This window comes from Cinclus cinclus, chromosome 3, assembly GCF_963662255.1.
Source record: "Cinclus cinclus chromosome 3, bCinCin1.1, whole genome shotgun sequence".
Lineage (NCBI taxonomy): Eukaryota > Metazoa > Chordata > Aves > Passeriformes > Cinclidae > Cinclus > Cinclus cinclus.
Window position 1 is genome coordinate 37,745,119 of NC_085048.1, and position 24,728 is coordinate 37,769,846.

A 24,728-nucleotide genomic window follows, 5' to 3' on the forward strand; every position below is an offset into this window, starting at 1 on the left:
GGTTAAAAACTGACAGAAAGCTGCCATTGAGGAAGATGGATGATGGTACTGGCTGACCCTATTCCTCCCCAAGTGTCACCGCTTCGGCCTCTTTTCTATCTCTGCAACAAAAGACCCTCTCTGAGCTTCCCAGTGGCCTTCAGCTTTATTGGCGCTAACAGGCCCAGACATTTTCATCGATTGGATTCTCTACCTCTTAAACACAAGAGCTTGCCCTCCCTGGCTAGCCAAACCTTGGCACAGATGTCTTTTTTTGTAATTGCTTCTCTGCTGTCTGTTGGGAAGGATGCAATCGGACAGGCGAACATCATGTCAACACAGAAAATGCTTCACCATTTATCTCGGTTTCCCAATGGCATTTTTAGGAAAGTGATATCCTGCTTGCCTGGGGGGGAGGGGGGTTAACCCTTCAATGGCTCAAAGTGTCTATAAATACAGAAAAATAAGTTGTCATAATGTTCCTCTAATAAAATTACACTGTATTTGTCCTACACATCACTTACAAATTATGAATTTTGTTTTCTCTGTTAAAAAACTGCATCTCTAAATGCACAGAAATCAATTTAGTGTTGTTACTGTGTATGCTTCCACATCAGATCCTCAAGGGCCTTTTCAGTCAAGTTCAAAGTATAAATTCTAAGCTCCAGTAGTTAATAATGCAAACATCTGCAGAATTTCCAGTCTATTTAAATCTGAGGGCACAAACTTAAGAAAAATCACAAAAATATACTAGGAGCTTATATGGAACATATCTATTACATGAAATGAAAACAATTATTCTAACATTCGAATGACAAAAATGACTGGAGAAAGGATATAAAGGGCTGTATACAGGATATAAAGGACATAACAGAGCTGTAGAAAATGCTTTCAGGTTGAAGAAAAGGAAAACTGATGTTCCTTCATATTTTTTTTTTTCCAAACATCTGCTACTGGACATTTTCTGGCAAAAGAGTAATGGATTTGACAAGCCACTTGTTTGATCCAATACAGCAATTCCTGTCTTTCTGCATACACCATGGAAACACACAGCCTCCTATCATAATTTATATATTTTCCCAGATTCTGGGCTGTGCTGCATGTGCTCTGTGCCAGACCGATTGTTCAAAGCCACCCTTAAAGGCACTACAGCCTGCCAGGGGACTGGCCTGCCACTGAGGTGCAATCAACAGGATTACAGCAACCCATGTTCTGCCTAACAGATTTACAGCCAGAAGTGAAGGAGCACGGATTAAATGCTCCTATTAACACTCATGGCTCAAGTTACCTTGCAGGGACTAGCACAACTCTCAGAACTAGTGATGAACTAGATGGAAAAACAAATGGTCAGGAAGACATCAAACTGATCCTTTTTACAGAGATATGGGGTTTGTACTAAATAGTATGGAATAATTCTCTCAAATATGAAGGTAAAAATAAAGAATACGGGGGGAGTCACAAATTTTGGGAAAAAACACAATCTAACCCAGCAGTTCATTCTACAGGTGAATGGAAGTAACAGCCACCAACACTACCTCTCTGCCACGACATGGCATGACAAGATGGATCAAATTATTTCCGTTCTCCAGTAATACCTGTAGTTATAATTGAGGGAGGGGATCAGAGAGCATGTGTGCCTGGGGCAGGGAAGTCATCAAGTAAAAAGACAAACATTTTCTGCTGGAGGAGAGGGAAAAATGGCACCATTTTCAAACTAGTTGCTATAAAAATAAAATAATAATAAAAAAATGTTTACCTCAGTCATAAAAACAGTAGGAAAAAAAATAGTCATAATTCAGCCATAAAATAAAAATATGTACTATGAAAAAATATGTGTGAAAGTAGCTGAAGTGATTTTTGAAAATACTGCAATATATATATTTCTTGGAATGAGATGTTTATTGCATACAGCCTACTGCAATATAACATAATGCAATTGTGTGATTGTACACCAAGATTCATGATTACTTTTTTTTTCCACTACTGGAAGGGAATATTGTCATAGTAATGAGGAAAACACACATTTTTCGTATTTGTAGTAATTCCTATTAAACAAACTGCTTTTAGCAAGGACTGCAAGACTGGGCTCTTGCTCTTTGTGTTAATAACAGATGGTTATGACATGGGGCCAATTCCTGTTTTTCTTACTTTCACAAGCAGTCCCAAGGGACTCATTATTTTATTTTTTTTTTATGAATAAAGTAAGCAAGATTTTACCCAAGGGAAAGTAAGCAGTTTTGCAACAGAAACGTTTGTGGTCCCTTTTTCTAGTGGGTAAAAGCAGCGAGCCCTGCCTCATTGCAGGAATACCCTGCCAGCCTCAAAGAAGAACTAAGGAACCCCAATAGCAGGTACTTGGAAGAAACAGGGAAAGAGAAAACTGGCAGAGAAGTATGAAATTATAACAGCTCTCAACAGATTTCCCCAATATGCTTCAGAAACTGTTATCAGGGACAGAGATTGGCAAGGGATTCCCAGCATCACGCTTCTTCCATCTGGAGTGGGTGGAACTGCAATGTCTCTCAAAGCTGAAAGTTATGGGGATTTTAAAGAAGACAAGACAATCCAATTTTTAACCTACAGGGTCATGTAATAGGGTTTTATCCCCATGGATAATCACAGGAAAAGGGCTCCAGTCATATGCTCTCCTTTTCAATCCCCTTAATGAGTAGCCCTCTGTCTTAGTTAATAAATCCAAGTAAACCATGGTATATTTGGAAGCATATTCAAAAAAAAATTGAAAAATTATTAGAAATAAGTATCTGTGAAGCAGGTGCTTATCATATGTTGATGACCAGAGTGTTCTCTTACACAGGAAAGTGTCATCTCCCTGAAATTCTCTATAGCACTTAGACCACCATACTCTGTTTCTTTAGCTAAGTACTGCCACCATTGTATGAGCAGGTAGATGCCCACCATGAAAAGCAGGAGTTCAGACACTCTTCCTACAGCACACAGGATACTCAGCCAAGGGTGAGAGGCATTGGTATGTGACACACTAAGAGCTTGCTTATATCCTCCTTTAAAAAGAGGTGTGAGGGAGTCATAAGGGTGTCTTCACTCCACTGAATCTAAATACACTACTGATTGCAGGAGATGCACACAACTGGTATCACTGCAGGTATGTAAAACTCACTTCTGAAGAGACCATAGAGATGGCAAGATTGAAAGACCTCTTCCATCTCTCTATGTCGAAGAAATATAAATTAGGGGTTGGGATTCTCGTCTGCCTAAAGAAAAAATTGCATTAGTATATATCCATTAGGTAAGTACTACAGAACTCCTAAAAGCAACATAAAAAAATTTGCTGAATTATTAAGCACCTCAATCACAAACAGCTAAAACAGAACAGTGACATGTTATCCATGTTCTCCACACTAAACTGAACTTTTCTTATCTGGTGACCACAAGGAAGGAAAGTGATGGTTTAATTTACAAATCAAGTGAGCCTAGGATACCTGGAAGGGTAATTTCCCTTAAGGAAGAAGCACAGGCCGAGCTTTTTGTGTATGGGGAGGTGATCTGTAATGTTTCTAAGTATTCAGATGACCCCAGCAGTTTGTTTGTGCATAGTCCCAGAACATGTCCATCAATCAATGTCAACATTCTTCCAAGCTCCACTCTGACTGGCAAGTGACAGTCAGTTACCTCCTGAATGCTAATTAATAATGAATACACTTGTCACTGCTTAAACACACAGAATGTCTTTAAATGGTGGAATTATAAAAGCGGGTCTTGTTTTGTGAGAACAGTTATTGCATTTTCATTTAGTCCTTGTATTGAGGAGAGAAATAAAATCCCTTACTTGGATATTGCACATCATTTGTGCCATCAGCCTGTGTTTTTTTTCTAAAAACCATTCATCTCTACTTGTCATGAAATTTTGAATCTTATCTTCTTGGATACATGATTTTTTACAACAATAATACACAATACAATGACTGCAGCTCTAAATATGACAGAAAATCTTTAAGATAAAAGATCAAAAGTAGGTATGTCATTGTCTCCTCCTATGTCGCATTTGCCCAGGGAAAAGAAAAACTGTTTTAAAAACATGTTCTTTCTCTCCCTTGTTTACCAGTATTGTTCACTAGCAATTCCACTGACAAGACTTTTTCAATAATAGGACAAGTAGAGACTTATTTTAACTGAAAAACAAAAGCAGACAGACAAGCATATACATCATAAAGACAAAAAATTGTGCCTTTTAATCAGAAAACTAAGTGATATGCAACTGATTGCAAGTGTTAAGTAAAGAGAAGAGATAGTCAGAGACCACAGATAGAAAATTATATTCCATCTGCACAGGGAGACATGATTTTCAACCCTGCTTATGAATTTAAGCACATGATACTTTCACACTTTCCAGCATCTGACTGCAGATGAAATCCAGCTGAGATGTCCATAGGTGAGCTAATTAGGTGACTGTGCGGAGCCTTGGGATTTGCTAACAGTTAAAATAATGTTTTCTTTAGTTATCATTTGGAAGGACTTTATCACTACTCTTTTTTTCTATTTAGGGCTAATAAAACTGATCACACTTTGAATGTTGTCCATTTATCTGTGTAACAGACAAATGCGTCCTTGCACAATCAGCACAAAGCAATATCACAGTTATAATCTACTCAGTAAATAATACAATTAATTTTATTTTTTTCTGAAGAGCTACTGATATGGAACAAACCTTTTTAATAAATTGAACAAAAATTAATTCCTTTACTATGCAAATAAATCGATTAAGAAAAATATGTTGACATTTTGAAACATGAGAAATCAAACATCCAAGATTCAATGACTGATTTCAGCTAAGAGGCTGTATCATGGGCTTGATTCAACACAATAAAATCAAGTAATAATACCCTCTCTTTGAAAGTATTCCAGTTGCACCTGAAAACTATCTCTATGTAGCAATTAAAAAAACCACCAAATATTATCTTTTGAAAAAAAATCTGTTCCATATAATCTTTTTTCTTTATAGTTACATTTTCTTACTTGATGTTTTAAGACTTAAAACAAAACTGTACATTCTAACAGAAACAAGGGAAAAGATCAATACATCTCCATTTGCTCTGACATACAAACACATCACTCTCATAAACAAAAAAAAAAAAATCAGTAGAATTTTTTCTACAATTCTACCATTCACCTGATAAATACATACATACATATATACACAATGCAAATAATGAATCAAAACAACATTATGTCAACGTTTGGAAACACTAAAATTAAATGGCTTATATTTTTATAAGCATGTCTGTGTGTTTTATATATTATATACATTCATATAGTTAAATATATTTATATAAAAAAAAGAAAGCTCATAACCTCATAAGGGATTGGAATCTGTCATTCTGTATGAATGGTTCTAACTGCTACACTATGGGAAGAACAAGTTTCAGCAGTAGTTAATAAAACATTCTAACAGTGATTGCATGTTGGTTAAGAGACATGCCCTATTTGAATCAAGACATCCAAGTTCAAATTCTCCTCAGCAAGAAAAACAATTGACATAAGCCTGGAAAACATGAGTTGAGTGGGATCATGTAAATATGGCCAGTGATCACAGACACAAGTTGCCCACTCAGAACATGTCCCACAGACAAATTTTTTGAACATGTGATTTGCTCCAGCATTAACAGAGCTGAGCTGTTTGGCACACAAACTGACCAACATCTAGGAATACAATAAACTTCAGTTATAAAGCCTCAATTGCCAACATTCTTTCACGAATTTTCACAGCAGCAAAGCAAGGATTCCAATATTTTATTTTAGACTTTGAATGAGTTCCTCAACACCAACTATATCCCTCTGTGGATACAAATTGATTGATTGAAATAGACACCACACACACTTTCATTAAATGTATCAATTCTTATAAAAATCTACCCACATAATAGTTTAGCGCAAAAAATAAATATTTTTCTTTTTAAAAGATGGTACATTCAGGAAGTTAAACAAATACTGTTTCCTACCCACAAATTAACGTTAGCTCCTAAACTGAGAAACTGAGGGATTTGGAGTGCTGAAGGCTTCATGCCATTCCAATTTTTCAGATCAAGTGGATCAAGTCACTACTGAGTTTTGTTTTGATGGTCCATCACAAGTGGGTGAAGGACGTCCTGCCCTCTACTACACATGGGTTTAGACTTCCATAGGAAAACATGCACATTATGTTATAAGACTTCAAATAAAGCATATATATGGTCATTTCAGAAAAAAACAGCTCTAGCAACTGTCAGGGGACACTTGCAGTTTAGTCACGTTATGAGGACACATCCAGTAAGACAAAGAAGGGGAATGTACAGCAGGTCCCACGCATGTGGCTACATGAGACCACCACATTAGTCACCTGCCAGAAGACTTCCAAAAACCACTTGACCCTTCCCACACGAGTTTAATCCACTGCCTTCCATCCACTGTAAAAGGAACACCAGTCATCTACATATGACGTGATATATCATATTCACTACATGCAAGGAAAGAATAATAAGTTATAGTAAATAATTATGCTCGAGATTATACATCTCACCAGTGGGAGATGTACCATCAGTGGAATTTTGGGGTACTCTTTATATTCATTTCTCTGTACACATTTATAGCAGTACAATATTAAATTTCTGAAAATTCTAATAAAGCATGCATTTAAATATATGTCATCAACATAGACGTTTCAAGTTTATGTATATGCTTACACTTAGCTAAAACTTTAGCACTTTCCTCAGTAGGAAAACACAGACACATGATGCTGTCATTAAGTTAACTGGGATTCTTGCCATTAATTTCTGGGGACAGTGCCCCAGCCTGCAGTTCTACAGATAGTTTCCTGCTTTAGGCATTACTTCCTTAAAATACTTATAACTTGTTTAGTGAAAAGTATAATAAACCTCATTTTTACACTTTCTCAGTATGTTTATTTATGGTAATACATAGTATCAGAAGTTTTTTGTTAAAGAAAAAAAAATATCAGCAGCCAGCCTGCTGCAGACGTATTCCAGCCTCTCTAAAACCTTAGTGTATTTCACAACTACAATAAATAACTTTTGAATTTATGTGTACTAAATACATTGCAAAATATTAATAGCAATTATGCTTCTCAATCATGTACTACCTTTTTCTTCCCATCAATCACACACATTTGAGGTATGCACTGATATCAGATGATATTAACAATTGGAGTTAGACTTTCATTAGAAAAATGCTTGATACTATTATTGCAGGAAAGCCATGTCTTGCCAAGAGACACATGTAACTAATCCAAATCATAAAAATTATGAGGTTAAAGTATCAAATTACCCTGGGTAAAAAACCCTGATGTTTGTTAGAGATGTGAACAACTTTATTCTCCTTAAAAAAGACAGCGGGGCCACCCAGCCGAAAAAGAATGTACAGGTACATGCAATGACAGGATCTGAACTCAGGAAATACAAGATTTGAGCCCTATTCTTATTGCACACATTATACTTGAATGCCTTTGCTACTCTGAATTAGACTTATAAATTAGCTTGATATTAAGCAAAACTTTCCAAAGAGCATATATATTCCAAGATATAAATTTTCCTAAATGGAAAATATCTTCTTAATAAAAAAAAAAATGGAAGGAAAACATGTTTAATACTTAACAGACACTCTCTTTTTCGCTGGTGCGTTGTGTTTATTAGGTAGACTGTGAAGTCAGAAACAGTCATTAAGGGAAAAGTATAGAAAAAATGTATACAAAAAAATTCCACCAGGCACACATTGCTGATGTGTCTGAGAGCAAGAAATGAAACACGAGAATACCACAGCTTCTGCTGTGAACTACTGACTGGATACTATTCACTTTCACATATAACAGAGTTTTCATTAATATCAGGGACAAGAGAACTCGCTGTGACAGACAGAAGCAGGACAAAGATTAGGAAGTGCACAGGGATAAAAGCTTCTCTAAGTAAGGAGAAGTGTGTTCATAAAAATGTCTTGAATACATTTGCTACTGCTGCTGTTTTCAAAATAATGCAACGTTTTGGAAGAAATCAGATACACCATTCTGTAACAAGGGGTTTCTTTTTATGAAATTAAAGACAGGTAATGTTGATTTAAATAGCGAACCTTGCCTTTTTTTTTTGGTTCTCTTTGACACCACAACACTCTGTGAAGGATACAGTAGAAATCATCTACACATTTTTCCTGTCAAGTGCTTGGCTTTTAATAAGCTCCCTGAATATACCTTTCTAATTCCTTGAAGGAAACTCCTACAAACTGTTTTGCTCTCAATTGGGTTCCAGCCTTAAGTTTTTAAACAGCAATATTTATGGTAGCTCTAGGAGAAGGGAAAAAACAACACAATTAAGTTAAACACAATTAAGTATATAACTTATGCAACTTATTATAAAGCTTCAAACGATCCATTTTTACTTTGCAGATATTAATTTGAAAATGTTTTATTTGTTTCCAATCTAAAAAAGTGGGAAGCCACAATAAACTGTGTACAGCTTATTGTTTTTAATAACTAAATTAGCATTGTAGACAGAGCTTGCACAGTATAGGGCAAGCCAGCTGAGAAATCAAGAAGGAAAAATTCATTTTTGCTCTATAGTTCAAGTAATAATAAGCATTATATTAACTGAAAACCTACACTAAAACTGTCTCCACAGTTTCCCAAGGGAAAACAGTAAGATATTCTTAAGGATTTAATACTGCTTAATATATAGGAACTGTTGTTGAGGAGCAAATATATTCACAATAACAGAGGAAATTTGGGATGCATCAAAATTCAGAAGCTAATCTAGTCAACCAAACATTCTGCCCACATAATTTCCTTTTTTTTAAAGTTTCAGTATGAAACACAGATCTCACCGTATGGTTGTCTCACTACTTAATTAAAAACCTCAAATTCAGTTCTTTGCTTAAGGTTCCTTATTTTCAGAGAATAATTTAAACTTTCAACTGCAGCTTTCTTGAACAACTTTCAACAGCCTTTGACCACAGAGATAACAGACATTTTACAGATATATGAAGTAGATTAGGTAAATAGTTATTAACATGTTCTTATCTTTTCTGTGATTGGTTCTTCCATTAATTAATCCTGACTTTTAGTTTCTCTGTAGCCTACTAACTCTCTTTTTTCTGTTCCTGAAGCCTTGTTTTCTGGATGGGTTTTGTTTTGCTTTTTCTTAAAAAGCTAGTAGTCATATTTAATGGAATGCATGTACACTTATGATATTCCTTATGAGGATTATATGTGACTTTTACCATTTGTACTCAAAAATGAAAGAATACTTAAATTTGTTTTTAGTGGCCTAATTCTGGGAGATTAACAGAAACCCTGGACAAAAACAAAAACCCCACATCAAAACAAAAACACAAACCTCTCATAATTTCCAAGTAAGCAGCTTCTTTTTCATGTAGGAAAACTTTTTTATAGTTAGAAATACAGAAAACTTAGAAAATTGCAGCAAAACCATTAGCAACCTATTGCACTCTTCACAAAAGACTTCTGGGCAGGAAAGTTTGTTTCAGAAGCAAAATGCACAGTTTTGGGCAACACACTTGACGGGATGAGATTCCATTTCTAAATATCAACTAAAGCTTCACTTAGAACAAACAGCAGATAGACTTTATGGCTAAGGAGTTAATGGCCCAGCTGTTGAGCAACCGTAGCTAATTCAGTAGTGGCAGCCCAGACCCATAAAACAGACAGTTTTAGTGCTTCCCCTGCAACTAAAGGAGATACTACTAAAATTCTCCTCGATTTCATTGCTGGTTTTGTTTTCATTTCAAAATCTGTGCTCAGCAGTGGCTCTGACCCAAAAAAAACCCCAAACAACAACCATAACCATGCAGCAAATTTAGTTTAAGAAATTGGTATTCATCAAACGTCACGTAAAATGCAAAACTCAGCTCCTGGAGACAGCAGAAGCTGGGAAGAGGGGCAGGCTGGAGGGCAGAGGAGAAGAGAGACTGGAGAGGAAAAGAGCTCTATATTCAACCACATTATCCAAAACCCCCACTTCTAGGATCTAAGCTCCTGATTGTCCATTTGCATGTGCAATTTCACCTCTTCTGGAGCAAAACTATTAGTTTATTGGGAACTAAATCTGTCAGTAGCTCTCCAGTTAATTCATTTTAGGGATCGCTCTGATGGCATTATCAGTGAAAACTAGATGGTTTTGACTGCCTTCATTACTTACCACTTTGACTTCTCATCATTTTACTTCTCTCATATCTTTATGTCACATCTGGGAGAGGATGCTGTATCACCAAAACTATGACAGCCTATAATCACACTTGTCAAACTAATTTAGATACTTCAGGCAAAGCAACACTACAAAAATCAATTGTATCAAAAGACAACACAGAAGAGACCTGAAACAGACTTTATGAAGCATGATGCATCAGTTTGTTTCAGGGAATGGCTAGCCCTGACCACTGAGACCACCAGCCATTTTGTGTTACTTCATTTGGAAACCACTTTCAAAGAGGTCATTTTTAACAGTGGACATAGCTCCTTTCCCTTTCTATTCTCTGTGCTTTCACATCCAGAAAGCTGAAGAATACTAACAAAGTAGGTCAAAGAAATCCAAATCACTTAGAGAGACTAATAAATTTGTAAAAATCATCCCCCTTATGAACACTAGATTGTTTTGAAAGGAAGACAGAGCAAGAAAATATACCTTTCTAAGACACCTCCCCGACAAGAAGGGAAGTCAGAAGACTACAGGGTGAATGACAGCCAAAACATTCAACTTTCTATCAATTCCAAAGGGGGCTTGAAGCAGAAATCAAAGCTCTCCATTTCATGGTAGAAACACTATCAATATTTCTTGACCATCTAGCTAGAAGGTCTTCCTTTCACTTTAAAGTACCTAGTTCATTTTCCCTAACCTTGCTAGGATCCTTTGCAAAGATACCTACCTTTTAAACTTTTTTTTTTATCAAATAGTTCATATTCAGCTGTATGTAGTGCCTGATATCAGATCCCACTAACCTTTTTTTAAAAAGGAACAAAAAAGTTATTTAATATGTTAGAGAATAAAAAGAGAAGGAGATAGATACTCTGCTGTTGAACTTCTATGGGCTCCTGAGAAAATGACAAGACTCAGTGACACAGAGATAGCCTCATTCTCTGCTCAGGTTCAATTAGCTGAAACTAATTGCATTCTCTTCCCTAGAGTAATTTTGGAAGCAAATGGAAGAAAGGTAACTCTTCTTCATAAAAGGCAACATTTAAAGTCTAGATGATATAAATGCCATTGAAATGTTTTCTACCATTTTCCCCATCTCCACAAAGCAAAAATTTTTCAAGTTGAAATTGCAGGAACATCAGCATAGGTTACTCAAGTCGCAGGTCACCCATAGCTTCTGTGACACACTCTCTGAGCTAAACTCTACACCTAATTCACAATATGTGCAACTTAGGCTTTTGGGAAGCAGAGAAGTATTTGTTTAAGTAACAACTTATTCACATTCCCATCTTAATAAGTTGTCCTCTATTAACAGACCAGCTACTAAATGGAGTAACGTTAAAAAACAAAACACACAAGAAAGAAAACAAATAAACAAAAAAACCCCACAAACACACATACTTTACCACAGATATGCTGCATGTAAGGGAAATTCAGTTTCTGGATCTGTTATCAATAATATCTCACAAAGTAAAGAGACAAAAAGTTTGTCCCAAGAAGAAAGAAGAGAGGGAAAAAATGCAGCTTGATCTTTGGCACACTGTATAGCACTTGGCAAAGTCTGGGAAAAAAAAGCCTGTAGCTCCATTTTTACCTCACCAAGATAAAATGTGCAAATAGCTGTAATTCCATCCTCATTTGGAGGCCAATAAAACAATTGTTAATGCATATAGTATTATAATACATTTAACAGTAAAATGTACCCATTTGGCTTTCCCTAGGAATTTGAAATTTTGGACTTGGTACCCAGTGATCTATGCAATTTTTCAGTTCAGTAATATTAAGAGAAGCTTCCCACCTTTTGAAATATCACTGTACTGCTCTGACGGAATAAATTCAATTCTCTCTCTGTCCACCCCCAACTAACATGAAACAGATGGAAAATACATTACACTAGAAACTCACATAGAATTATTTTCACCTTCAAATATCAATCACTGATCATAGTATACTCCTTTTACGTGCATAACATATCAAATTAACTTCACAGTGAGCAAAGTCCAAGTTAGACCTATTGGGAGTCCACAACAGTTACTGAGAAGTCCATTGGGTTTAGTGGTTGGTGGTTTTTTTTTTTGGTTGGTTGGATGTTTGGGGTTTTTTTCCCAGAGCAGATGCAATACATAGTGTTAAAAGAACTAAATATGTCTAAGTACCTTTCTGGTACTGCTACTAGGCACCCTTCAAGATAATCCTTTAAATTGCTCAATTTCCACACCAAAACCTAGTGCTACAAACCAGCAGACCTAAAATCAACACTGAGGAAATAGTCTCCTTGTATATAAGCAAAACAATCTGCACTGAAAGTTCAGAGGCTCACATAGTTTTCTCATATTTGTTTCACGCAGCTTTAAGATTTTGCTTTAAATTGCATTTGTGAGCTCTCTGAAATTTGGTTCTCCTATGTATGTGTTAGACCACTGAGGTCACAACAATTCTTTGGCGTTCATATAGTGAGAAGTAGCCAGTGTACATCCAAAAGGAAAAAAAAATTAACTCTGTTTGAAAGATCAAGCAATGGAGAGGGAACACAGGGGACCTTATATTCCAGATTGAGTTTCATCACTCATGACTGTTTTCTTTCTTATCCTTCCCAGCACTACAAGTTACTTACATTCATTAAAAAAAATGCATCCAGTGCAGAGCTGTGTATAAATCAAAATTCAATTGTTTAAGTATCTGAACTCAATAAATTTCACAAACAGGAGAAGAGGTGTATGCAAAATGAACACATTATTCAATCACAGACAGCCAATCAAGCCAGCGTAACACAAATGAAAATCCCTGCTGAGCTACAGGCTGAAGAGCTATTTGGAACTACAGTGTGGCCATTTGCTACCTTTGCTACAACACAGCCAGATAAGGTATTATTCTGCATCTTTAAAAGACCACCCCATTGTGTTAATTCAGCAGAGCTCCAGCAAGTGCGAGAGAAGAATCACAGATTTCTGCCCATCCTGACAGAGCACAATACTTTCTGCCCTGAGTAGTCCCAAAGAAGTCACACATCATGCTAGGTACAAAGTATTTGCAGAAGTGAGCCCTCAGACAAGACTATGAAAGCTCTGGGTTAAGGAAGCACACACCAACTTGCTTCCACCTGCTCCGTTACACAGCTTGAGAGCAACAGATAGCCAGTGGCATTAGTGTCAATGTTCAGATAAGTTTCTCTCAATATCTGTCACAAAAACCAGACACACTATCAGTGTGCCAGCTGCATTACTGGTCGCTACATAGCTGATCATACTCAGTAACATCCTCCAGCCCAGACAGGACACACAGACAGCAATTCCAAGTGTGTGCCACAGTCACCCAGATCCGCCTCACTCGGAGCTGCCGACTCAGCGCACATTCGACGAGTGCCTGCCTACCACCTTTTCCCTCTCAAACACATTAGTTTGCCTCAATATGGGGCCGGAGTTTGTTTTGAAACTCTTAACAGGATCACTGAAAGAAAAGAGGAAAAATACCATAAATGATCCTCTGGACCGCTTCCAGAGTAGCGTGTTCTCCCAGCGATTGCTTTGGAAGCAAGCCAAAAATGGGAAGTGTTCTTGCAAATGAGCACGCCACCAGGCTCAAGTACAAGTTACCATTTAATTCTTTTGTCAACATCAGCGCAGTTAGAAATTAAGAAGCCTGTTTAATAAACAGGTTACTTGAATTCCAGTCACCAAACATAAATTTCTTCTCTATCCATCCCTGTCATGCTCACTCAGTTCATTCCCCCACCCGCTTCCTAACATACACTGGGGTTTTTTAAAATATTTTCTCTCCCTTTTTCAAAGTCAAATAAAATTAGTATATTAATTACATCAGTGATAAGTAGGTCTGTTATCAAGAGCAAGTTAACTAAAAAAAGGAAAAAAATCAGTCACTCAGAAAAAAATATTCTAAAACCTCAACACAGACTTCTGTGGGACACAGTACTTAATATTTTTAACAGACCTCTAATACAGTCTACTGAACAGTTTTGTCGGGGCAGTTTTTCACATTACAATTACTCCTAATGAGATCACCCTCTGCAGTATTTAAGACTTCATCCCTTCCCAACAGAACAATGAAAGATTTGTGTGGAGCTACAAAGGCCTCAGATCAACTCCACTCACTTTACCTTCTTTCTCATAAAAAAAAAAAGCAGAACTGGTTTTTTTTCATTAGGACAAACTATTAGTAAAGAGACTAATTTACTTTGTTTTAGGATGTCCCAAATCCTCTAGTTTTTGAAGTCCTAATCAGATGGAGGCTCCTCAAACTCAGTAAGTGCTGACAGCTTTGTTTTTCATATTATGTACATTTCTCCTCTTCATAGATTTGTGTGGTTTTTTTTTTTTACTTTTTCACTTACAATATTTCTCACCAACAAATATCTGCCTATCTTGCAATAAAAATATGGCAGTACATAAATCCTTGTGTTATCTTGTGATAAAAATGATAGACCTTGTACATGAAATGTACATGAAAATACTTATTTTCAAACAAACTCCAGATTATCTTGCTCTTACTGGAAACAAAGACAATAAAATATTCTTTCTCATGCTAAGCAGAAATGTCTTATGCCCCAGTGACATCACTGCTAAGGGTAAGTATAATTTTCAGAATGTAGTTAACAGAATTAGATCAGGAAGTTCAACCCAGTAGTCTCTGAACTGCTAGTATTTTAAAATAATCACAATGATCCAACTGTAAGCCAAAAGTTTAGAGCTAGTTTTGTGCAAAAAAAAAATTATCAAAAGGATATCATACTTCATTCTGAAAATTTCATACTCTGTTTGAAGTATCTGTAGTGCATTTAGAATTTTTACACACTTGACACAAATCTCTAGCTCCGTTTTTATTTTTTGTGTATTCTTCCCATTAATAACCACAGCCCATTCTGTTTACTATATCCATTTTAGTTTCCTTATAATTCTATCAGTGATCATGTGAAAGAACAAACTGCTTACCTACTCATACCTGGCATTATTGATACAATGTTCTCAGATAGGTATGATTTATTCAGCCTTACCAGAAGGTACAAGAAACACCACATTAATCAGTTCATAATGTTAGTCCTGAACCTATCTTTATACTTCTTATGACTTCAACAATTTTTCTTTAAATTTGAAAGTGCATTGTGCAACCAGTGATTTTCATAATCAGACAGACTGACTGATTTAGATTAACCAGTGTGAACTTCACAGATTGAGGATCTGAAAACTTTAAAAGCAGACTGATGATGCATTTCTCTTAAAAAAAAAAAAAGGGGGCGAAGAAAAATGGAAAAAAAAAAAAAAAGAAAAATCTGGTAGAACATGACTTACAATTTACATCAAGTTGTGTATTTACTTACGTTCACACGTGTCTCCTTTCTGCTGGTATCCTGCTTTGCAGATACATTTTCCAATAGGCACTAACCATTCTCCCTCCGCGCTACAGTGCATCTTCGGCGAGTTCTCCGCCTCCTCCTCTGCACTGCTGACACAAGTTCCTCGCACTTCAACTAGAGAGGAAAACTCTGAGCCAGTCACTGTGTCAGGAAAAATAGCTAAGTTCTCAATGATGGACCAGCACTTCTTGTAGTAGACTTTGACAGAGACCAAAGCAATACAGGCCCCTACGTCCTGAAACGCAAGATAGAATCCTTTTTTGGACAAAGGTCCAATTTCTCTCACCTCTGTGTTAAGTTTCATTTTCCTCTCCCCAAGATCACCCTGGGTAAAACTTTCATCTGCTGCAATAGTGTCTATTTTTACATATTGGTTTTCTCGGATATTCCTGCCAGTGTCGTAGTCTGTTTCATAATAATACAAGTTAAAAGTTTCTTTACAAGTCCCCAGAACTCCAGGAAGACTGTTACAATCCCTCAGAGTGAATTTCAGTTCTACAAAAATCCTTTGTGCATTGCTTTTTGCAATCCAGTTAGTCCGAAGCCAGTTGTTTTGGTTTGATTCCATCACCTGGCATACCTGGTATGTTCGTATAGGAGTGTAGTTTTCATCGAGTCCACTAATTTCTTCCCACTAAAATGATAACAAACAGTTAGTAATAAACAAGAAGTACATCACCAGATGTAACTACTGAGTATTTCAAAAAGCTTCACACAACTCATGTCTCCCTTTTTTTAACAGTAAGTTATTGGTTAAAATATTGTTGAGCACCTAAATGAAGAAAATATATATTAATGCAGGAGTAGGCTCTCTCTGTCCCTTCATGTCTTTCCCACATACAACTTCCAAAAATCATTTTCATATCATGGGCACAGTTGCAAAGGGGTAGCTTCAGAAAAGGCTGTTTAGCATACCAGGTTCTGATTTCATTCTGAGCTCACACACATTTCTTTAAGGTCACAGTGGTTTTGAGTGAGCAAAGACCAAAAGGAGGGAGGCAGCTTGTCTTCAAAAGAAACCTAACATCAGTGAAGTCTTATAAAATGAAATTTCTTAGCATTAGAGTACATAAATCTTGCACATGTAAAGCCTCCAATGAAACTTGCAGTTGTATAGAAAGCATGAGACCAGGTCCTGAAACTCATGAGTCTGATGATTCCCACCCCCTATGATTGAAGTGGCATAGAGAGAAGGCAAGAGAAAATGGACAGCATTAAAAATCTGAAAGCAAGAAGACACTTTAGTCGTCTCCCTTTCTTTCAGTCTGCCTTCTGTTTTATTTACAAACTGAAAGGTTAAGTTACAGCTCCTCCTCACCTCACCTTTCATCCAGTGGCTGCACCTACATTAGAAGGGGCAAACTTCATTTAGCTGGGAGTTCAAATTAACCATGAGACTACATACAGAATTAAAAACAATACATATGACTGAAGACTCGCTGGTTCAAAGCCTGAGTTCTGTTGATGCTCTCTCTTTAGGTTACCAACTGTGCAGTGAGATGGTAAGCCTTTAACAATCCCACAGTCTTTAACAGCCCTTGGTAGCGTGGGAATTTGCACCTCCAGCAATAGCAAACCTTCCACTGGAATCAACCAGGCAGATCTGCCCAGGTGTAACCAAAACAATTCATGTCTCTCACTTTTTTTCACGTTTCTTGTAACATTTCAATGACTGCAGAAATTGCAGCTGTAATAAATTAGAGGAGGGGGGCGAGCTATCGTCACCCCAGGATACAGACAACCATGACTTCTCTGGATGGCACTTAGCCCTCTGGCCCTGTGTCAATAATGCACTTAAGCTCAGGCTTAAGATCAGTGACTGTACTTTTGAGCTTAATGGTAAGCACATGCTTAAGTGCTTTGTGGGACTCGTATAGTCGGCACCTCTGCAGGATAGACCATCCACTGGCATTCCTCACACCACAACCAAGCGTGGAAGGCATTGGTTTCCCATACCACACAGAGCCACACAGTGTACATTACTCTGCAAGCCTCTCTGACAGCAAATGAGAGCATTTTAACGTTGTTGTCTGTTTCAGGAAAAAAACAGATGTGACTGAATTGATGCTGGAAGTTATCACCACAAAATATATCACAGCTGCAGATGCTGAAATGCACAGAAGTTGTAAATATCAAAGCGCATTTCAAGGACCTACAGTTAATAGATGAGATATATACAGTGTTATATATCATATGCATATGGTATTAAATGAACATTATTAAATGCTCATGGAGTTAACTGAAGTGATTGCATATGGAACTGTATTAACCTTGAACAAAATAAAGTCTATCTTCATAACATTAGAGCTCAATGAGTAAATTTTTTTGACCCCTATAAGAGTTAGAAAAAAACCAAGAAAAATAAAAAAGGGGCCCTGGACAGAGAGGATTTTGGCTATACCACAATAATAGGGGGGAAAAAAAAATTCTCCTTTAAACATAAATCCCATCAAGATCACAAAAAAGGCATAAAGCCTAAAATTTTGCCAGGTCATGCTCTGTCCTTTGGGGTTTCTTTGAGATGGTTTGGGAAGGTTTTTTAAGGAAATGTGATTTATGATGCAATTATGTAATCAAAGTGTCTGCAAGGAAAAAAAATATATCAGTACCTCAAGATGCTTTCACCTATGGCAGCTGAGGTCACCAATCATTGAAATCTTCTTATAGTGATCAATTTCACAGAATGAAAACTCCACTATTTTTGTACTACTGTAAAAAATGGTACTATACATGCAAATCTCTTTGAATATGCCCTGTTCTACTGGTTTCAATTTATGGTACTTTAACTTCTTAGTTATCTTAACAGCATTAAATGTAGCATTTGCAGTTGAATGAGGCATTTAATGAGTGTCTGTCTGATACATTCTGTTCTGTGATGATGCAGTAGTTCCTCTCAAAATTTTCTGTGTTCATTCCCATGAAGTCTTTATTGCATAGTAAATAATTCAGTAATTAAAATTAGAAAAACATTTATTTGCAAAATTACATTATTAAAATGGTCCTTTTATGTTAATTTACAGACAGCTTCTCCTGAACACTTTCACACATACACATCCAGCCATTAGTTTTGATTCGCTTTTAATCTGTGATTGAAATTCACTTCTACCTCTGAAACTCGCCTTTCACTATTTGCTGAATTTGATGCTACTTTTGTCTTTCATTGTGCTCATGTGCAACATCTGTTGACATGGCTTTCATTATCTACAGGTTAGCTTAATATAAGTGCCACCAAGCTAATCTTTCAAACACCTCTGGTAAAGGCTTCCATCAGCGCAAAACACAAACGCTGAGGTTACTGGCCATCATGCCCATTGAGCCCGTACTACATTCCCTCTAAAGTCCTTAAATTAGCTTCCAGTTTATGCTTGTATTGATACTACAGTCTTGCTTTTAAAGAAGGACACTTCCACGTTTTCATTCTTCTAATTTAAAGGACTTGTTACACTTTATATCCCTACTCACACTTCACGCTCTTCTGGCTCCAGATTTCTAAATGAGCAGAAGATTAAGTGACTGATCCCCCAAGTTCTTTTTTGTGCAAAGCGTCACAATAAATTGAGCAAGAGTGTGTCCATGAGTGAGAACTGTCCATATAATCCACGATTTGTCAGACTAAGTTCAAGTAGGACTGAGCTAAGGAAAATATATCCTTTATACCTTTCTGAAAATGTTCTTCCTCGAGGCTTGAGGAAAATGAGTTTTTATACCACTTTTAATTCAGACTGAAAGCAGCATTTCTCAACTTTACATATATAATAAATAAGACAATAACACTGATGTTTCTAAACATCTTATTTTTTATAACTATGTATTTTACAACAGTACATTTCATAGAATGCCATGAGATTCCTTTGTACGCAAACTGGAGGTGGTCTTAACCACATAATTTGTGCCTAGTTCCAGATATCAAGCTCCTCAAGGCTTGGGGATGTTTCAAGTTTGGAATGTCATTTCAAACACATCTACAATATAAATGTTTTTATTTTAGAGCACTTCAATCTGTGCTATTCAATTACAAAGAAAACACTGTAAACAAATTTATGATCACCCATTCTACAGAAAATGAAAAACATATTTTTAGAAAGTTTCCACGCAGAAGCAGATCTGCTGTTTCTAAAGGAAGAAAAAAAAAAAGTGATTTAAAATACTGTGTTATAAATATACAGTGTAATCCTTTGTACAGCACAAAGAAATACAGCACTACAGAACAGAAAGGTACCAAAAGTTTCCAAAGAACCACTTGCTTTTAATTAGCTGGTACACTGTAACCTGAGGTTTCATTCTAAGAATGAAGAGGCCATACACACTTGGTATGATTACTGAGAGAAATATGAGGGGAAACTAGTTTACAGCAGGTCTTTCAAGTGCTTCGATAAAATAACTAGTCATCTTTAGGAACTTAAGTTTTGCCTGCAGTACTTACCCCATTGGGAGGAGAGGAAATCCATTCCAACTCTGTCTGTTGTGCTTTAGAGTCCAGCAATATTACTAAAAAAAGGAAGAAAAAAAAAAAGAAATTCCACAGCTTGTTAAACATAACAAGGGGGTGTTTAAAACTATGGAACAAAATACTAGTTTTAAGAAGTGCTAGAATTAAAATCATTTTTTTTACAGATTCATATTTCTTCTTCACACTATTAACAAATTATCTGCAACAATGACTAGGTATTTATTTGCAAATAGACAAATTATTATGTACCATTCACATATAAGCAGACACACATAAATCTACAATTTCATTGCTTAAAACAAAGTGAGGAGTTTTTTTGTGTTCTGAGGTGCTATTAATCAGTCATTAAGAGGCATGCTCCCTTCCTCTCCTTTTTCATAAGAACATTTTCCATATGCTGGTTATTACAATCAGCTTAAAGCGCACAGACACACAGACTTTTCAACATATTTCCAAACTGATTTATACAGGACTGGTCTATATCTTGCCGAGAGTCACTTTGAAAAATCAATTATCTTTTTTGAGTGTCAAAGTGAAAAATACTTCCCTTTTGTGATAAAGCAATAATTCTGCAAATAGATGACAACCAGGAACACAGAAAATAAAAGACTCTGCGATTACCTCACACCTTGCATACACAAAATCAGACTAATTCACTTTATGGTAATAGCTTCCTAAAATCTCCACATTGTGGTGATATTTATATACAAAAAGACATCAGTTCTAGCAGCACCACAATTATTTTCAGCTAAATGTAACCCTGCCTCAAAAAGTGGTTAATAAACCAAATCTCTAGTAGCATTCCTAATTTGAACCCCTTCCATACATCTTTAGCTATGAAGCTATTTATAACTTTATGCACAGCATTTCTGTACTGTCTGAGATGTTTAGATATGTGACTTAAGGCTGTAACTTGAAGCAACTTTGGACAGGTCTATCAAAACAGTTTTAAGTCTAGCTTTGGCCCTTTCTCCAAGGAGAATTTAACACAAACTTTCAGTGAATTACTAAAAATATGCCTAAAAAGTTAATTCATACAGTAATACATGGAACGTTAGCTGGACACAAAACGGTAGCTTCCAGGCCTGTATTTCAGTAATGAAGTGGAACTAGTCATTAAGGAAGTTTGATAGTCTCCCTCTGGAAAGATTACCTGCTTATATCATTAAGGTTGGATTCAAGGGGCTTCACTTTGTAGCACTTTTTTCTATAGAAAAAGCAGGTGGTGTATGCGGCGGCTTGTTAAACAAGAACATTTATAATGGTCCTGGAAAAAAAGGTACCACCAAAAATTTAACCGTTTCAGCACCAGCACACTACACCTGCAATTCATTCTACTTTTTATTTGGCAGTAATTCTCCATCACGTAGCAACGGGTGAGCACATCAGAGAAAGAAAGGTTATCAAGCAAACAAAACAAACAAAAAGAAAACCAACAAAGAAACAAACAAAAAGAAAACCCAACACAGAAACCCCTGCTCTGCAAACACCCCTCGCAAAGAAACGGCGGCGTTCCTGCTGGCATCCAAAGTTACCGGGGAAGAGCTCTCCAAACCAACTGCTGCTGCCCTGCTCCCAGCGCGGGGAGACCCGTGGCCGTCACGGCTCCTTCAGCAGCGCGGGGAAGTGATGCGGGGGAACGGGGGGACGGCGCCGTGCCCCGGCGGCAGCCGCAGGGGATCCGCAGCCTCCCGCTCCCGGAGCGCACCGGGGCTCCCGCGCGGTCCCTCCGCCGGGGAGCTGCGGACCGCGCTCCGCGGCGCAGCGCGACCGAGAGCGAAAGGAGACGGAGAGGCGACGGGCGAAGCGCGGGGGCCGCGGCCGCGGGAAATGGGCTCTGCGGGGCTGCCCGCAGGCGGGAAGCAGTGGCCTCTCGCCTCCGCGGGGAGCCGCAGTCGCGCTCCGGGCGCTGCGCGCAGGCGGCCGCGCCCCCGCGCCGAAGAGCGGGGCTTGGCGGCCGAGCCGCAGCGGAGCGCCGGTCCCGCGGCTGCCCCGCCACAGCCCCGACAGCCGCGGTTTTGGGAGGAAGCGCCCGGGACGGCGGTCCCAGAACAGAGAGTCCCGAGCTCTCGCGGGCACGGAGGGAAGGGATAGCCCGCTCCCCGTGTCTGAGCTGAACCCGAGGGTCCTGGCCCCTGGCAGAGGGCTCCGCAGGTAACGGGGTCACTTCCTCGCTTAGAGAGAAAGGCGGACCCCTGCCCCGTTCCTCTCCAGCACCTCACAGCGTCTTGTATTGAGCTACAGAAAGGAAACTCGGAAAACTTTTCAGCCTTTTACCCCTCCCATCTCTCTTCCGCACCCAGCGGGGAGGGGTAGGAAACCATGCGGGGCTGCTGCCGCCACCGACCCTTCGGCGGGGCCGGCGGTGAAGCTGCAAAGTTACTTTTGTGTTTGTTTGTTTTGTTTTAACTCGCTCTTTCTTCCGCGAGAGTTTTCTGTGCTTGCAGCAGGTAGCCGCTATCAATCCCTGTCTGCCGCTCGCCCCCTCCTGACCCTCCTTTGGCTAGGTGATTTTCCCCGAATATACATGCATCATACACGCACCCTCGTAGGCATTGATGCATATATAACCACCCACACACGTATAACACAGAAAAAGAGCGGGATAGGCTAGCGCTGGGAAGCACCAGCATAGCTCCGATCCGTAGGGCAGAGCGGGGCAGGCAGTCCTCACCCTCCCCGTCCGAGTGCCCGGCCCTTCTCCTCTCCCCACCCACGGCTACGCGTTACTGCTCCCCGCGTTAGGGCTTCTGTGTTTTACAGCCCCTCCAAATAAACTTTCGAAATGCTGCTACGGAAAAGGCTCCTTCTTCTTTACCTCTCGAATCTCGCCATCGTCTCCGTCTTTTAAGGGCAGAGTACATTTTAACTGAGACATTTTTTTAAAGCTCCAAATCATATTTTATTGCATGCCAGAGGTTTGATGAAAAATACTGACGCATCCAGCTAAGGCGGGGGGGAAGCCCCCAAATGCATACATATGCAGAGGCACCGAAAATGCCCCGACTCCCCCTTCCCTGCCATGTCGTGTGTATGGTGGTCCCCCACCCCCCGAAGCTGGAGATGGACCTTCGCCTTCGGCTGTCAAGAGCGAACAGGGCGCCCCTTCAAATCATTTCGGATTTTCTCAGCGTGAAAGAAAGAGATTCCCAGATGGGCTTTGTGAATTGATTTTAAACACCTACATCAGTCTCTGATACAAAACTGCCTGGTTTGTCTTCGTGCGTGGGGGAAACAAATGGGCTGGGTGCGCCTTACACAGACACGAGCATTGGACTGATGAGAACGGGGAAGCTCCGCTGTGATACGCAGATGGTGTAAAAACCCTAAACCTCTCTCCAGCGATGCCGGGGGAGAGCACAGGCGTTGCAGGCACACGACGCCAGGCTGGACGTACCCCTTAAATACGTGTCTAGCCTGCACGGCTGGGACGTGCAAAACTGCACCCCGATGCTCCTTCCCGCCGTCTGCGCCCGGCCCCTCTGGGCCGGAGCGCTGCAGGCCCCCGGCGGGGAGCGCCCCGCAGCCCCAGCCCCGCGCTGTGCCTTGTCTCCCACCAAGCGTCCCGAGCCCTAACACCCGGGCCTCGGCCCCTGCCAGGGGAGCAGTGAGGTAACCCGCCCTCCCTGCGCCTCCTCGGGAGGATCTGAGCTGGCACGGGAGAGCGACGCTCCCCCGCACGGATACCCGGGCCGGGGGCTCTCCCTGCCCCATTCCTCCTCATCACGTGCGAATGCCTCGCAAACCTCGTCCCTGGGAGCAAAGGCAGTTGTCCCGGTCCCTCACACATACACACACAATCCCCAGTGAACGCTCTGCTTTTTCCTCCCTCCCACCTCAACTAAGAAACTAAAAGGTCCTTTGATTTCTTTTTTCTTCCTCTAAGAGGGGGCTGACAAGCAGCTGGCAGGGGCAGGAAGGTCGCCTACTAAGCCAACAAACAGACTTCATGGGCAAAAGCAATAAATAAGCTCAAACTTTTGTTTTCCGCATCACCTTACCTTCTTTTGCAGCCTGTGCCTCCCCCGTGTGTGCAAAGCGGAACAGCCAGACGGAGCACAAAATAATCCAAGAAGGGAGCCTACTTTGGAAAGCCATGGTGCAGGAGCGGGGTGATTTTATATTTCTAGCTCTCTATTCCTAGACACTGCCACTGCCGCCGCTTGGTGGGTGCTAGAGGACGGTGGAGAATTTGCAGCGCTAGTCTGTGGCTCGGCGCTCCCTCCCTCCAGGCTGCCTTCCTCTTTCGCCTCCTTCTCCTCCGCCTCCGCGCCGCTGCCCGGCTCCCGCACCGGGCCGGCCGCCCGCCAGCCCCGACTGCAGCCCGGCCGCCCGCGCCGCACGCCGATAATATCAATGAGGGCGAGGGGGCGGGGCCTCGGGGGCCGGGCGGCCCGTCCCTCAATGTGACTGACAGCAGCTTCTGGCCACTCAGCAGCAGCTATCGGCGGCCGGCGGGCCGAGCCGCCCCGTGAGTCGCCGCGGCCGGGGAGGCGGGGCCGGCGGCGCTGGCCAATGAGCGCGCGGCGGTGTCGGGTGTCTGCCGGTGCCGGGGAGCCGCGGGCTGCGCGCGGGGCGCAGCGCCGGGACGGAGGGGCTGAGCCGCGAGCGGGGCGCCGAGCCCGGGCGGCTCCCGGCGCCGTCCCGCACTCCTGGAGGTCGGCCCCCGGGATCGTCCTGCGAGCGGACGCCCGTGCATCCCTCCCCCAGGGTTCCTTGTGGTCTCCCTGTGTCGCAGCCACCGAAGTAACGAGAGAGAGGGGTC

At 40.0% G+C, this 24,728-nt stretch overlaps 1 protein-coding gene across 6 annotated transcripts in view; it reads right to left on the reverse strand.

The window, feature by feature from the left end:
- Positions 1 to 24,064, reverse strand: part of EPHA7 (EPH receptor A7) — a 161,499-nt gene extending 137,435 nt beyond the window's left edge. For 5 of the 6 annotated variants that reach the window (XM_062489890.1, XM_062489885.1, XM_062489889.1 and 2 more), the window contains exons 1-3: positions 23,965 to 24,061; positions 19,937 to 20,001; positions 15,478 to 16,147 (exon numbers count right to left, since the gene is read on the reverse strand). In XM_062489890.1, the coding sequence (XP_062345874.1) occupies positions 15,478 to 16,147; positions 19,937 to 20,001; positions 23,965 to 24,061 (832 nt within the window). Of the gene's footprint in view, positions 1 to 15,477; positions 16,148 to 19,936; positions 20,002 to 23,964 lie in introns of all 6 variants that reach the window. The other variant, XM_062489891.1, reaches the window with a different exon arrangement.
- Positions 24,065 to 24,728: the final 664 nt, after the last annotated feature.